At 40.8% G+C, this 16,106-nt stretch overlaps 1 protein-coding gene across 1 annotated transcript; it reads left to right on the top strand.

Moving 5' to 3' along the window:
- Positions 1-1,645: 1,645 nt before the first annotated feature.
- On the top strand, positions 1,646-14,611 carry dcdc2c (doublecortin domain containing 2C; the record flags this gene model as incomplete). The annotated part of the gene is made up of 10 exons (XM_083924582.1): positions 1,646-1,929; positions 2,442-2,490; positions 2,754-2,830; positions 2,971-3,102; positions 3,689-3,847; positions 3,941-3,989; positions 7,565-7,694; positions 9,365-9,465; positions 9,975-10,100; positions 14,501-14,611. 10 exons carry the CDS (start codon positions 1,646-1,648, stop codon positions 14,609-14,611), a joined length of 1,218 nt encoding a protein of 405 aa, XP_083780708.1.
- Between the last annotated feature and the right edge of the window lie 1,495 nt (positions 14,612-16,106).

A 16,106-nucleotide genomic window follows, 5' to 3' on the forward strand; every position in this document is an offset into this window, starting at 1 on the left:
CAGTCCAAAAACATTCAATCTAATCCAAACACATTATACTGAGTTAAATTAACACTGACAGTTTTGACATGACATGTATATTATTTAAAAATAATGTATTGTCTAAACACAAGAGAGTATAAAATAATAAAATAATTACACTTGGCAACAGTATGACAGGCCAATGTTTGCTGAATGACAAAAACAAGACATCAGGTTAATATGGCATTTCAATCTTTGAAAATCCTCTACGGTTTAGTTGTGTGATTAATAGAAGTTGTCTTACAGCCCTGCCTGCTATTGTTTTTTAGGTCGGGCTTCCCAACTGAGATGACATCCCATTGAGCCCCTCTCAGAAGAGAAATTTGAATATGCATGATGCAGTTCTCGTAATAAAAACACAGACTAGTCCCTTAAGAAATGAATAATTAATTCTGAGATGAATTATGCATTTAATTGACCAGGAGTTGTCTGGCATAAACCAATTAGCTGCCTTTGTTGGTGTAATCTCTGGTTACATTTGTGGTGAATTGGAATTTTGGAAAGCTCGGTCTAACGGTGGAATGGCAGATAATCTGCAGTAAAGAAATGCCCTACAAATGGGAGATATGGCTCTGGCTAGTGCATGAAAATCACGAAATACACCATGCATCCACTGCTATATCCACCACGTAAATATAATTTTCATACCACTAGTGATATTTAGCTTGTGTAAGTAATACATGGTCTAAAGTTTTCAGAAAAAAAGTAAACATTTGGAGATGCTTCAGGAGCACTGTCAACAAGTCAGCTGTTTGGTAGGTGCAAAGAAAAGTGAAGTGGTAAATGGATGATAGGTATGCCATCTGAATGCTTTGTGCAGTCCTTATGGGAGTGTATCAATGACTCTCAACAGCCACCTATAAGTGGAGAGCCTCCTGGACATACAGAACAAAGTTGCTTGGTAAAGTTTAAATTCTAATGAGATAAACAGGAGTTTAAATCTTTAATACAATAATAAGGTCATATAAGCTCATGTTCAAGCACATGATGCAAGAATCAGTCCTCAAAAAGGAAGATAATCAAAGACTGATTATGAGTTTACAGTAGCCAAGAGGTTGCATATAGACCTTTTCTAATGGAATTATATTGCTAGGCAACAGCCCCGGTCCTTTTTAACTTCCTGTCAGCTGATGTCCTTCACATTCACTGCAACATGAAATAAATAAGGATACATTTAGAATATGAATGTTTACATCTTTTAAAATATTTATAGCATATGGGCCAGATCCCCCAAACTTATAAAATAATAACAAAATACGTTAGCTTGCTGGACATTTAATATAGCCGAAAACAGTATTACATTGGAAGTACTATAACCAAATATAATTACACAGCAGACCTCAAATTTAATATGTAATCTGCTGGTTGCCTTGGAAACACGTACGTTTTGGAATCAAACACTAAATCAACGTTCGCTGACAAGAAACAAACGGAGACGGACGGTGGCTTGGTCTTGATGCTACACCTCTCATGTGGAAGTTCTGGTTTCCATATCAGATGCAATCTCCAGTTACGTCTCCGGTGGAGGTTTAAGACACCGGTGTTACCTGCCAGTGACACCTGGACTGCTTTTGACACCAAATGCTGTTTTTGTTTGTTCGTGTAAACTGCCAACGTTAACGTTATGCCGGGCACAGCAGGGAAAGGTCATCCACCGCAGACCAAAACAATAATCGTCTACAAGAACGGAGACGCTTTCTCTCCTGGAAGAAAAGTAGTTGTGGACCTGCGACACATGTCAACGTTTGATCATTTTTTGACATTTTTGACCAGAGGGACTGGAGCTCCGTTTGGCGCGGTGAGGAAGCTGTACACTGCCAGAGAGGGCCACAAAGTTCTGCATTTGGACGACTTGAAGCATTGGGGGGATTATGTTGCAGCCGGCAATGAGAAGTTAAAAAAGCTTAAGTAAGTTGTATCGTGCGTGTGTGCGTGTGCGTGCAGTGGTTCAGAAAGGTCAGGCCACTATAACCGAGGACCTGCTCCACCCTCAGCCTAGTATAAGGTGCATTTATGTCAGCACATAGGCTAAGCTAAGTTAGGTCATCCAGTGGATTATCTTTACCACAGGCGATCCCGGAGTCTGTTGAGGCCCCTCGAACCATTATTACCATCATGTTATAAATAATCTGACAACTACAAAAAAATTGCAAAATGTAAACATCTTTTAATTCAAAAGTGCACATTTTTGTTATTTTCACAATGAGTACTTTTCAAAATCTGAATATCAACATCAAAACACTCTAAAAATTCAAACATATTAATATGAAGAACAATAAAATAAATTAAATAAAATCAGAAAAATTCAAATTTATGGAGGGGCCACCTTATGGAGGTGCATTGTCACTGGAGTACTTAAAGTTTGCACCCGAGCCCTGGGTTTCAATCATTTACATGATTTATTATTTCATATTTTCCAGCTATTGTGAGATAACAACCAAGAAGCCACAGAAAAAGAAAAAGGAGCAGGTAAGACCAAGTTTGACCTTTATTTTCAGCTGCGGTATTGTGTGATACTACCATGATATGGGTCTTTCTGTGGGAGGTTGCAGGTGGCTGAAGCCTAAACCCGGACCCAACAGTGGTCTGAATGACAATTGGAGCCAAATGATGATGATCAAATGTTATCACACATAACTTCAGAGTTTGAGTCGGACACAAAAAAATAATTCCTTATTCACCACTGCTGGGTCATTCATTCATTTTCTGACCTCTAGTTTTGACATTTTCAGATCCGACCAGTTGCTCACAGCAGAATTATAGTTTCTGCTCGGTGGGGGAAAACTGCAGATGAGTCTTGCACGTTATAGTGAGTATTGGTTCTTCGCTGGATATAAAGTTAAACTGTATGTGAAAAGAAGAGTGTTCTTTACTGTTATGTAGTTAAGAAGTAATGTTTTTCCTGTTTCCTTTTTGGCAATTAAATACTTTCTTTTATGTTCTGCATAGTGTCTTTACCAACGGAGAAGTCTTGGTCGCTCCAGTTCGAGTACGGATTCCAAAGTATACTCTTAGAAGCTGGGAAAATGTTTTAGCCATGGTGACAGAGAAAGTGCGTCTTTGCTCTGGTGCTGTGTACAGGTGATGTCCAACATCAGCACACGATGAGCAAAGGTCCACAACCTGTAGTTTTTCTGTATTAAGAAAATTGGACCCAAATTCTAAAGGATACATATTTTTTATGTTGCTGTATTTTGTTTGTTTCAAATATAAGAATCATGACACTAATATTGTATCTCACCATGTTTCACAATACAAATCAATCTAATCATTAAAAAAAAAAAAAAACATTGGAAGAGTTAACAGTTAAAAAAGTTACATTACTTAATCTTGATTAATTCAAATATGATTCATCGAGACTTTCAAATCAGTTTAAATGCAGCAAAATCTGGCAAAGTTCTCTCATTATTCAGTGCTTGGTACCATGTCTGGTCATGATGTGCTCACAGGAGTTAATTCAAAACTGCATATTAAACACTGCTTAGATTAGTTTGTTTGCTTCTGTAACACTGAGTATAACTACTTAAACTATTTTTGAGATACCTTTGTCTATTTTAATATCCAAGAAACACTAATTTTTATGAGCATAGTAGTAAAAAAAAAACCCATAACAAAACAAAGAAAAACATTGCTTCAATTTGTGTTTGTTCTTTACACGAGTTTACAGGCTTTACACATTAGATGGATATGATGTCTGCGGTCCCTCTGAACTGGAGAACAACCACTACTATGTTGCAGTTGGTGCAGGAGCAAAGTTTAAACCTCTCCCATATGATCACTACGAACCCTGCAATGATTTAATCAAGGAAAACAATATGATCAAAGGGTATGACTCCTTATATAGTCGATCCCTATTTTGATGCGAACAGGAAAAAGAAAATATGTTTGTCAGCTTTGTTTTCCCTTTTTTCTATTTCAGCCAAGACATCCTGCCTGCTATTAGAAAGACAAGACATCCAAAGGATGTGGTGAGTATATACCTTAAGAGTTGGGTGCAGTTTGCCATCTGGTTGTTCACTTTCTCGCGGCATGTTAAATTGTAATATTTGTTTTCTAAATTCCCTCTGGTTCATTGCTGTAACACCTTTGTACTATCACAGTTGAGCAGCGTATCTTTGCACACACAGCATTTCAATTAACATCTCCCACGTGTGAGACTTGTTGTGGGGGTGCAATTCGTTATGAAACAGCACTATCATCAATCACTGTCTGCAGGAGGCATTGAGTTACCTTTGCTTTCCACTTTGATGGGTAATCCCCACAGAGAAAGGCTGGCCCACTTGATCAAGTGCAGTGAGCCTCATAGACAGATCATATGCACTAGGGGGGCTTCACTGACTGAAAACAAAAAAATATATATCTTATTCAAACCAGAACCGGGACAATTTGTATTGTGATTAAGTAGACAGTGAAGTGCTTTGAATCCATATGAGGATTGCGCTGCTGTGGGCCCTGAGATGAACACCAAATCACACGGTGAAGATGAGAACATGAGAACATGCCTACTCAGCAAGTTTAGGTGGAGATGGGGGGGCCCTTGTGAGAGATCTGTCTGACGTCTGATTTTTCTAACCATGAAAGATGACAATGCTGTGGCAGATGCCATTTTTTTTTCAGATGGAGAAAAATGCCCAGTGCCTTACCTCCCGCTGTATCTGTGGTTAGTTATTCAGAAATGCAATGAATATTAGTAATATATTACAATATGTTAAGAACATTTTTCATCTCATTCAAATCTATCCAATCATACAATATATGGAAACCTCATTGTTATCAAACGTTGCTTACTGAGGTTCAGTCTTTAGGTTAGGAAATCTGAATTAACACTACTAAGGCCAGAGACTTTGCCATTTCACACAGCACCATGAGGTGGAGACAGAGACAGAGCTATGGCAGTATTTTGCATTCACCAGCTCATTGTAGTATTTGCCATTCAATGGACATGATGCTGCCGCATTTTACTCCCTTTGCCTCCAGTCTGAACCCTCATGAATTTGTAAACATGATTTGAACAATTAATAAGGACCTTTCAAAGGGGAACGATACATGTGACAAAAATTGCCCACTCTGTCTTGATCTGTCGACTGTTTAGCTTACTAATAACACATACATTTATAGGGTCATGTCCGTCATTAATTTCAGTTTGACCTCACAAAACAACAGCAGTCTGGTTTGAAATGCTTGTAAAAATATCCTTTAAACATGCCCACTGAGGCTGTGTAAAATGTAACCTTGCTCTTACAACCTCACTGGATGGGAACGGTGTCTGTCCTGTCTGCACCGGCAGCGGCGGAGCGGATCTGTGCTGCTGAATGGGACATCTGGTCTGGAGCAACCACTGAAGTCTAAACTGATGGCTCTGCGGAGTGTAATATTGAAATTCTCCAGCGCACCACGTTCCCATTGGGAGCAATATGCTGAGTTAGGTGTTCACAGACATGATGAGGTAGAAACTTTTGAGGTAGACGTCGCATAAAGAGAAGATTAATAGCGGGGACAGGAATGCAAAGAGAAAAAGGGAATAATGATGTGCATCAAAGCAAAGTACTTTTATATTATAGGGATAATAATGAGCAGTGCAGTTGCGCTTCACATGTACTTCACACGAAGCATCCTGTGAAAACGTCCCAGAAAAGGCTGACTAAACCTTTTAATAGCTAACTCCTTGACATCAGCAGTGACTCGCTGCTGCTCTCCATTTCTCCGCTGTTTCTGGATGATGTCATTGGTGAGGGGAAGTAGCAATGCCCCGTGGAAAACTATACCCCCTCAATGCTGCCAGCATGTCTGCTCACTGAGGACCCGGCTCTGGGAGTGGCTCCTACTGATACCACAGTCAGTATGGCTGGAGGCTGGTCGGTCCAATTGGTTGGGACCCCCGTTTTCCCCTGGCTATCATATCACAGTGTCCTCTTGTTGACTCCTGTTCTCTGCCACTTGAGAGGGCCACAGATTATTTGCTGCTCGGCCCCCCTGAGCCCCCTTCACACTAACTCTAGCACTCTCTCTATCTTGGTCTCTCTCTCTCTGGGGCCTCCAGATACACACAGTTGTCTGTTCCCACAAGACATGGTACTGTAGATATGTAATGCAGAACGAGAGGCGAAATGACCTCAGCTTTTCCACTGCCGTGTTTCCAGTTGTGCTGCTACTTGTACTGTACTCTCCTGGCTCTGCAGCAGCCCGCGTCCTCTGCTTTTCCCTCCCTAAGTGAGACAGTCTTGATTTAACTTTGTTGATTCTGATAAGATCTATTTACATTTTCACCACCAGGCTGTAAACACGGTAAACAAGTTGTTCAATTTTTGATTGCCCAGATGTATTTTGATTTTGAACTTCATGACAAAGTCGTTTCGCGTCACTCACAGACGAATTGAGGTTATGAAACTGAATTAACGGCTTACCACTGCGACAGTGCCACAGCTCTTCTGTCTTTGATCTTGTGCGGTTGTGTGGACACTGCAGCGATAGAGTGTGAACTCTGTTTCAACTCTCCTTCGCTGAATATACTAGGCAAACTTCACTCCGCTTTTGTTGTTTTATTTTTCTCCCTCGGCCCACCAACGGCTGTAGAAATTCAAAAGAATACCAACAGACTTTGCCTCTGCATTAAAGAAAGCAAACAAGTGAAGAAACAACGCTGCTATTCCCCAGAGGCCATGTTAGTGAGCTTGCAAACACCATTGCCAGAAGTGTATTCTGGTGGAAGCCTGAGATCACTACACTATCCCCCGAGCCAGCCCAGGGATCCAGCCAGGCAGCTGCAGTAAAGAGCACTGTAGCTGAAAAGAAACATTAAGCTTGCTCTATCCTGCTCTCTGTGTCTGTCTGTGTCTGTGTCTCTGTAAGGGAGGCATACCTCACCTTACTACCTACAGAGGGGATGAGGAGCCTGTGAGGAGAAAATTGCCTTTTGTGGAAGCATTAATTCAGATGTGTACCCTGCTGTCTGAACATCACTCTGAACTCTCCCCACTGCTCTCTCTCTTTTTCTCTCTCTTACTCTCCCGCTCCTCCACTCTCCCACCATGCAACTAAGTCCCAAGCCTCTTTTTTTCCCCTCCCCTCTCCATCAATAACCTTCTGCTGTCTACTGCTGAGGAATAAGTTATTCCCTACGACTCCCTCCCTTTCCCTTTAAGCTTGTTTGGATTTTCATTGTTTGATCTGGCTTGATAAATAAGACAAATGCAGTTAGAAATTCATGGCTGCCCCGTTTCATCAATAAATGATTAGTTTGCCACGCTCCCCAGTGATTGATAGGTTGTGCATGGGATGTATTGGAACCAGATGAATTCAATACAGTAGGAGTCACGGGGGAGCTACAAAGCATATCAGCTCATGAAAAATTGAGGTCAATGGAAAATGTAAAAAAGTGTTGAAAAGAGAGGAGAAACAAGTTTTGCCCTGATGTGTTTTGTCTTTTTTCTTCTTCCTCTATACAAAACAACAGCGGAAAGTCGATGATGAATCACAGAGAATCTGAGGAAATGCGCCCTAACGTGTGCCTCTGTTTTCTCTTCTCTTTGGTCTCTTCGTGTAGTTTGCCCATACAGGCTTTAGAGAGGACCTTGAGCACACAGCCAGGGGCCAGAAGAAGAAATACGCCAAACCGGAGACAACCAAACAACAGAGGCAGGTGTCCAGAAACCCAGTTCTCTTCCCGACAGGGGGTAAGCAGGGCAATTCAGTAGAAGCATCTCTCTCCAGCCCATCAGTCTTTATAGTGTGTTTTTATTCTCCAACACATGAATGAAGAATCCTGTTAGCTTTTGAAGACAAATTTATATATATATATGTACTGTATGTGTTTGGGTACAGTATGCATGTGTGCAAGTGTACATGTGTAGGGCTACATTTGAGCACACATGTAGGCACATTCTTCTGTGTATGTTTGTATGTGGGGAGATATGTGTTTTGTGTGTGTGTCAGGAACACAAAAAAAACCTAACATTTATCAGGTTAAGGGGCTTTCATTGGATTCTCAACCTGTTCGTTTAAGTCCAAACAGAAGCCTGCTCCCTGAAACACGTGTTTTCCCGTGAATATTAAATAGAACAAGACTTCAAACACTGTAAAGGGGGCTTAAATCATAGATTAATTCAATCAGGCCATTTTGCTGAATATGTATCCAGAAAGTCTTGTTTACTATGGTGGGGCTAAAATGCTCAAAATGCTCTAATTTTCTACTGATGCAGGAATCAAAATGGTAATAAGTTATTCATCACTAATAAGGCTGACAAAAGATCATAAAAGCAACAAAATACTCCTTTATATTGAGAGGTTAGAACATTGTGCGTTCACTGTTTATCAGTGTTTGCTTCTCCTTCCAATCATTAAATATTTGTTTTCATGTGTCTTTTACCATCTGTGACTGATCCTTTACTCTACTGAATATTGCATGGTCTTGAAGCATATGTGGGCTAATTATTACTATTTGAAACCTGCCATCCTTTCATATGTTGTGATATAACATATGAACATACAGTATTTATGATCATTAAATAGAAGTGACTATTTGACTTGATTCTGCTATGCTCGTGATGATGCTGTTGTCTGTAGCTAGGTCAGTGCAGTTCCCGGGCCACATTTGATCATACACGGTAAAAGTTCCCCCTCACAAAACACATTACTAAAAGCCCAAGAGTTAAAAAATTATAGTATTCACTAGCAACAAATGGTACAGGATCAGAGCTTTTGGCACCAGCTTCATTGCATAATTTTGCCTTTTCCTAACTGGAGTGAGTTTAGAAAGAGTGAGAGAAAGAGTAATGCCTGACTGAAAAACATAACAAACTCTGTAGCTGTATAATTGCCTCTTTGAGCTACTAACCACATTTTTCTATATGTTGTTCCTTTGTCGTATCACTGATTAATCTACCATGCTTTGTTATTTATTATTTAAATGAAATTACTTAAGGCTATTGAAGTAGATTCAAGCTCAATAGTGTGTTTAATTATTCACATTCCACTTCGTCCGGCAGCCACAGACAAAAAGGAGTTTGTTTACAAGGAAAAACAGTGCCATACAAGCTGTTCCCCACATGCATCAAGAGCAACCTGTCACTGTCAGGAACTAACCCTGAACTGAAAGTTCATGCTGGCTGGTCATATTTGTGGCAGGGCAGCTGAAGCTTTCTTTGGCTCTTATGGTTTGTGGGACCACTCTAAATAAATAAATGGCTTGACAGCAACATTGATCTCTTGTGAAGTTGAACAGGAGAGGCAAAGGGAGAAGGCAGTGAGGGATGGAGGGGTATAGAGAGGAAGAGAATGAGTGTGCAGAAGAATGAGACGGTGACTGCCAGCCGATGAGGTAATTGTGATTAATCACTTTTCTCAGAGGGCAGCGTGTTCAATGCACAAAACAAAAGAAGTGAGATGGCAGGAGCAGCAGAGGTGCAGGAAGACCGCCAGTTGAAGGTGGACCTGCCTATTGATCAGGTAAAATGCAACACCATACAGCACTGCAACCTGATGAGGTCTTTGGCATACAATCTTTCAACAGATGGGTCCTGTTTATCTGGCAGGAAGTAAGAATTGATTCCAGTCTAGAATCACTATTATCAACATCATCGTAGATTAATGCAAGCCACCTGACCATGAGTTGAGTCCATTTAAGTTAAATATGCTACTAATTATAGAAACGTTTGTCAGTTGAGGTATAAGAGTTGTTGTACATTGTACAAGTTTCGTTGGGTTAGGCGGAAAAGTTTCTTCCGCTATAGCATCCTCTTTTTCCTTCTATTAAGCTTTACCACTCTGTGTTCTTCAGCTTCAAAAACATTTGGGAATTCACTTCTAGTATAGCATCACATTATATTTTGCTCAGAATAAGACCCATGAATGCTCAGTAGAACAAGTTGCATAAATATATAAATATTTACCAAAATCAATACCACAGTACAGAACAGTGTAAGCCAAGGGGGATCTTGTTTTCTCCCTCCCTGCAGGTTGAGGCCAAGATAGTTGACGAAGAGTATGAGGATGGGAGTTCTGCGAGTCCCTGCAAGGCTTCCCTCCATGATTTGGAAAGCTTGTGCCTGCAGAGATCTTTGTCTGCAGGTTCCACAGAGGATGTAAGTACCCTTATTATAAGTTCCATGCAGTTACTATTTCACGTTTAGTTCATTTTTACTTTATTATTTTGTCCAATTTTTTCATTTGCTAGGGGATTAGGTCACTTAAAAATGGTCTGACCGGCAATTATGGTGATTACCATTCCCATAATTGCAAGAGCATCACAGCGACCTGCTTCCAGCAACTACACTTTTGTCTAATTTGTGTGTAACCTGTTTTTCTGTCCCCATGGTTCTCTCTGTGTATCATGTACTGTACATTTACCACTACAGCCTTCTTCCGGGCAAGGAGACACAATACTGGTACTGGAGACGCAGGATTAAAGACGCCAGAGGTTTAGCTACATGTATTTAGTATTACAGACTATATGTACTTTATTATGATAGATTTTGCAGAGAGAAGCCGCAGCCACAGATACTCTATGTATCACAGCACCAAGCTTAGAAAATGCATTGTAGTGTGCATTTGTGAACAGAGTAGAGCCCTATAACAGTATATGATTATATTTGATGTCTGCCCTCAACTCTGATGATTGTGTAGATTCACAGTGATGAAGTAGGGCTTAGCTGTGTATACAGATGTTTTTGCATGGATCTGTGGTTCCTAGAAATTACACTCATTTAAATACACTTATTTTGCTCTAATAATCCTCGAGGGACAGCAATATGAAGCAGTGTAACTGTGATGAATGCACACAATAGTTGGGTGATATTACTATTCCAAGCAATTTCATTCGGCTTTGAAATGAGAAGATATTGAGTCTTATTTAAGCAATCAATAACCTTGAACATTTTGTTTTAATGAAAACTATAATTTCAAGCAGTGGCAATTACACCATAGGGGAATGTTTTGGTGTGGTGATGGTTTTGCTGCCGTATGCACTTTTGCAATAAAGATATTCTTATCGGGGTAATTATTGACTTCTGGGGGCCAGTTATGACCCTGGCTAAAGACCTCATCAATAGCTTAATTCATTACTTATCACTTTAAGTCATACAGGAATGTTGCTGATTCAGATTGGCTATGGATTGCAAGGAAAGACCATTAGATAATGGAAAATAATAATAATAATAATAATTCCTGGTACAGACTCAGCTACTTTTTGCAATAATCATCTCGCCAAGCAGTTTTTAATTTGTAATGAAGACTGACATAAGGAGAAGGTAGGCTTTTTGTTGCAAGCCCTTTCAGTTGAAAACCTCTTGCCAGAACACATCTTAAAGTGGGGTTGAATGAGGCACTTGTCCATAGTTAGCCTTTTTCTCTGGCAGAAAGATGCTGGCTGGGCTTTATCCCAGCGCTGCCCATGGGTTTTGCTTCTATGACGACATTAACATTATCTAGGTAGCCAGCTTAATTCTATGTTAATGGGGACAACTACACAGCTAACAAAAAGCTTACAATATGTACAGTTATTAAAGCACAACAATCACCACCAACATTAAGCGTCAGGCTGATCTGCTCATACAAAAGGTAACAACGCAAGGGGTTATTTAAAAGATTTTCAACTAGAAGCTTTCGGAGTAAAATCCTTTAGGTGGAGCGATCTGGAAAAAGGCGCTGGGTGAAGGACTTTTATCTAGGCAGCTGCATATGCACTCTCCTCATTGGTAACAATTGAAAAAAGATTACATCACTCAGAAACGCTATGTGGCCACAGGCCCTAAGTGTATTACCTACAGTATATAGCAGTTGGCACGCCCCGATTTGGTGAAGCAGACAGGAGTACAGGCATGAAAGCTAAGCAATATACTACTGCTGAAGCGGGCAGAACAGGCTGTAGCATTCATTCATTTATCTTCAACCGCTTGTCCCTGTTGGGGTCGCCACGGGGGGCTGGAGCCGATCCCAGCTGACATCGGGCATGAGGCGGGGTACACCCTGGACAGGACGCCAGTTTATCGCAGGGCACATAGAGACAAACAGAGACAGACAACAATTCACACCTACCGGACATTTTACAGTCATCAATTAACCTAACACGGGCATGTCTTTGGACTGTGTGAGGAAACCGGAGGACCCGGAGAAAACCCACGCAGACACGGGGAGAACGTGCAAACGGGGAGAACGTGCAAACTCTACACAGGAGGGCCCCAGCCGGGATTTGAACCAGGAAACCTCTTACTGTGAGGCGACAGTGCTAACCACCACACCATATTTTAGCCACCTCAATACCTTGCCGTAAGACAGCGCTTTCTTTTGGCACTACATTTCATAAACATTTCATTTACATATACTTACGTATTATAAGCATTAGCACATCTGTTACAGACTGTACTACGCTGCAGATCAGCTGTTTGGGTTAGACTCTACGCAAGTGATTGAACAAAATGTTGTTCACTATAGAAACAAGAGGATCCCAGAGTATACAGAAGAACAGTTCATAAAATGTTGTGTTAAAGGAAAGGGCTGTCTGATGGCAAGACAAGTGATGAAAATAATCACATATAGTGGACAATATTGAAATGGATATAGATATTTTAAGGTGGGACTTTTAGGTAGCTAAAGTATGTTTTGCTGCTGCCCCCGGCCACAGCAGCAAATGCTTAACTTCTGTGTCGGGAATTCCATCTGTTTCTCCAAACTGGGCATGTGCTGACCACCATCTACTGTAACTAATACACTGACTACAGATTAAGTACCTCATACAACCCCACTTTAAATCATTTGAACTATCCCTTTAACCAGTTAAAATCCAATTTACACTAGAATTGTCCAAATTGTGTCAGCGCAAAGTTTAAAGGCATCATTTAACCCTAAAACATTGGAAAGTTACAGTAGACATAAAGGAAACATTTTTCCTTGCCCAAATTTAGCTTTGTTTTATGTTCATTCATGTTGCCAGTGCAGTCATAAACTGTGACCAACATAATGATGCTGCAGGTGAGACTTCCCGACTGACCATCATTGATGCGTACTCTCCTCTTTTCCCTTTGAGGCCAAACAGACTGTCGCTGCCTCGTTGTCGGCAACCTCATCATTTAGAGGGCTGTGAATAGTAATGAAGGATAAATGCACTGCTATGACTCATACTTTGAGCTGAGTTTGGACAGATTTCCTCCCACTCCAGTGCTCATATGTGTTCGTGAAATGCCCCATGTACTCTGTATATGTGCATGTATATAGTAGATATTGATGACCAAATTCAATTACATGATTACATTTTCAGCCCAAGCTTTAAATGATTTATTGCATTGAATTTAAATAGTGAATACATTTACAGACAGTACACCGGTGAGGCAGTTATGTGCATGTGATATTGACCTGTGTGGTCTAGGCCAAATAAAGAATAACGAGATTCAGCATCTCTGCCAAGTGGAGATGTCCGCTGGGAGTGAAGGCAGGCTATCTCAGTGGAAGAGAGCGAAGGATGGCGGGCTGCAGCCTGATGCACATTTATCAAAGCCTTTCTTATAATCACTTGACTGACTTTTGTTGGGCTCTCTGAAGGTTGGGTTTTCCTTTAGAGTGCACTCTGTTAAGGAGTTGATTGATTTCATGAAGGTGGACTCTGTCTATGTTGTAGATGTCATACACTTTGAGGAAATGTGGACAAGGGTAGATTTGTACTCACTGGTGCGGTATTGTGTTTACAACTATCATTTGTTTTGATTTAACAATATTGGCTGATTTATCAACCAGTGAGCTAAGCATTTTTTCTTAATTAATATTGTTAGAAATGCCAATACGACGAGGGATGTTTGATCAATTGTCTTCCTCTTCTTAAGAATTTTGTGATAAAAAAATCGAACCCTTATTGAGCACTGCATTGATCCATTCCTTTCCTTTTCCAATGCAAGTCCATTTCATTTGTCTTTCCGTTGTTTTTCCATGATCCTATTCCCCGAAGCTTAGGTTAGCCGTTTCAAAGGCCTTCTTCTCCCCATGCAAGGTCAACTATAATCAACTCTAGACAATGTCACTGCCTTGCATTTCTAGAAAGCTAGGCAGAGGAAGACAACTCCTCTGGGCTTTTAAGGACCCACTGCATTATACCATTCAATTACTGTTCATTAGACAGTGTACAGCCATTAATCAGACTGAGATGTTCTGCTAGTCCTCAGCAGGGACAATGAACTGGGGAAATTTATTCTGGTTTCCTGTCTGGGCCACTGTTTAGTGGTAAGGAGAGAGATGACACTTTGGAATGCATTGAAGCTTTCAGTAGAGAGACATCCTAAACTGAGCTGCTACTCCACTTCTGTATCTGTTTTAAGCAAAGTTCTCTGCTTCATGCAGCTTCATCTTTTGAATTTTCAGAAACATAGGCTTTGTCAGGGATTTACTGCATATGTGGGAGAGTATTACGAATCTGATATATAACTAAAAGGGGAGAAAGCTGACAGATTTACTGATTAGAGCTGCATATGCATTGAATCTGACTAGATGATGATATGAGAAACTGATTTATGTTTTCCAGGAGGCTAAAGAGAGGGATATGTGTTCCGGGCTCCGCAGAATACGGTCACGGGTGTCCCGGCTTTTCAAGGGTAGGTTCATCAAAGCATAAAGCCTGGTAGTAGCTCACTGGCAGCAGCAGTGGCGGCCCCCGCGTTCCCCTCCACAGCACCTAATGCAGCCATAAAGAGACCACTAATACACTCTGCATTACCAGTTCCTCCCTCACATTGCATGTCACCGGATCCGCAACCACCTCTCAACATCTGGGAGAGCTTTACGCCATGCTTTATGGAGACCATCTGGTTGAGTGCGTTTTTTTACCTCCCCAATCTCAGATGACTTATTCTAGTATTAAAGGCACCTGCACATCAAGGTGTGCCATGCTGAGAGCCTGGGATTATTCACCACTCTTTATATTTCCCACATCGTTTGTAATTTGGAACCACTCAGACAGAATGAGAGGGATATGTACCTTGTTACTATGAATATCCTCCTCCATGACTTTTTATTCTAAGGAGAAATGCATGGCCTGGCTTTTATTTGATTGATCTAGGGAAGAACACATCTGACAAAATACAAAAAATAACTGCTATACACATTTGATTATGGGGGGGATAACATAGTGTTACAACACAAACCAAAGCAATAATGCGAACTTGACATTCTTCTTTGTTGGAGGAATATGCCGTTCAGCTGGTTCAAGCAATTTCATTGTAATTGCCTAGAAAACATATACTTTGCTAGTGAGGCATCCTCAATTGTTCCTTGTGAAAATTCAAAAAGTGACTAAATGGAAAGGGATGTGAATTCCTGCACATGGTTATCTCTGTCCGCCCTTCAATCTGAGGTTCGCCCTGTCAGTGTGACACCAGGAAAATCACTGCATCCTGCGCTAACAGCAGGGTCCCTACCTCTATCACGTGCATGCCATAATAGAAGAACACAAATACACATACATGTACAGGCACATATACACACAGTTACCTAACAGACAGCAAGTGTTTTTTGTCATACACGTGACGTGTGCATGACTTTTATATATGTATGTGTATTCTCTTTCAATTATCTTCATATTGATAGCACTAGAGGTTGAGATGCAGCCTTATACAATCTAGTGCTGGATCTGATTTCCCTGCAGAATATCAATGGACACTGCAGGGGGCATTTGAAATAAATCACAGCACATTATTGCTTGCAGACTCAAACCCACATACTCATTTTTCTGTCCCTATCACATTATATTGTTGTTGCTGTTTATGAATGGTTGTGCATCATTCATACCTCACATTCCTTAGCTGTCACCGTGGATCTGCAGATGACACAGATGCAAAGCTTAGCAGGAAAGCCGTAGTGGAGGGAAGTGGGATGTGAAAGGAAATGCAAGTGATCTCTTACAGAATCAAACCTGCCTGCCACCTGCTTTGCATCAAAATGTCAATATCTGGGCCAGTTTTTATCCTCGAAAGGGATTGTCAGCGTTGAGTGAAAATAGGAGGCATTTTTCTAAAAAGCAAATATGCCATTAAAGTACGTTCCCTTACTCCTTCATATACTTTAGCAGGGGTATTCCATCTTGACTCCCATGTATAAAAGCGAGAGATACT

This window comes from Echiichthys vipera (genome assembly GCF_963691815.1).
Source record: "Echiichthys vipera genome assembly, chromosome: 12".
Classification (NCBI taxonomy): Eukaryota; Metazoa; Chordata; class Actinopteri; order Perciformes; family Trachinidae; genus Echiichthys; species Echiichthys vipera.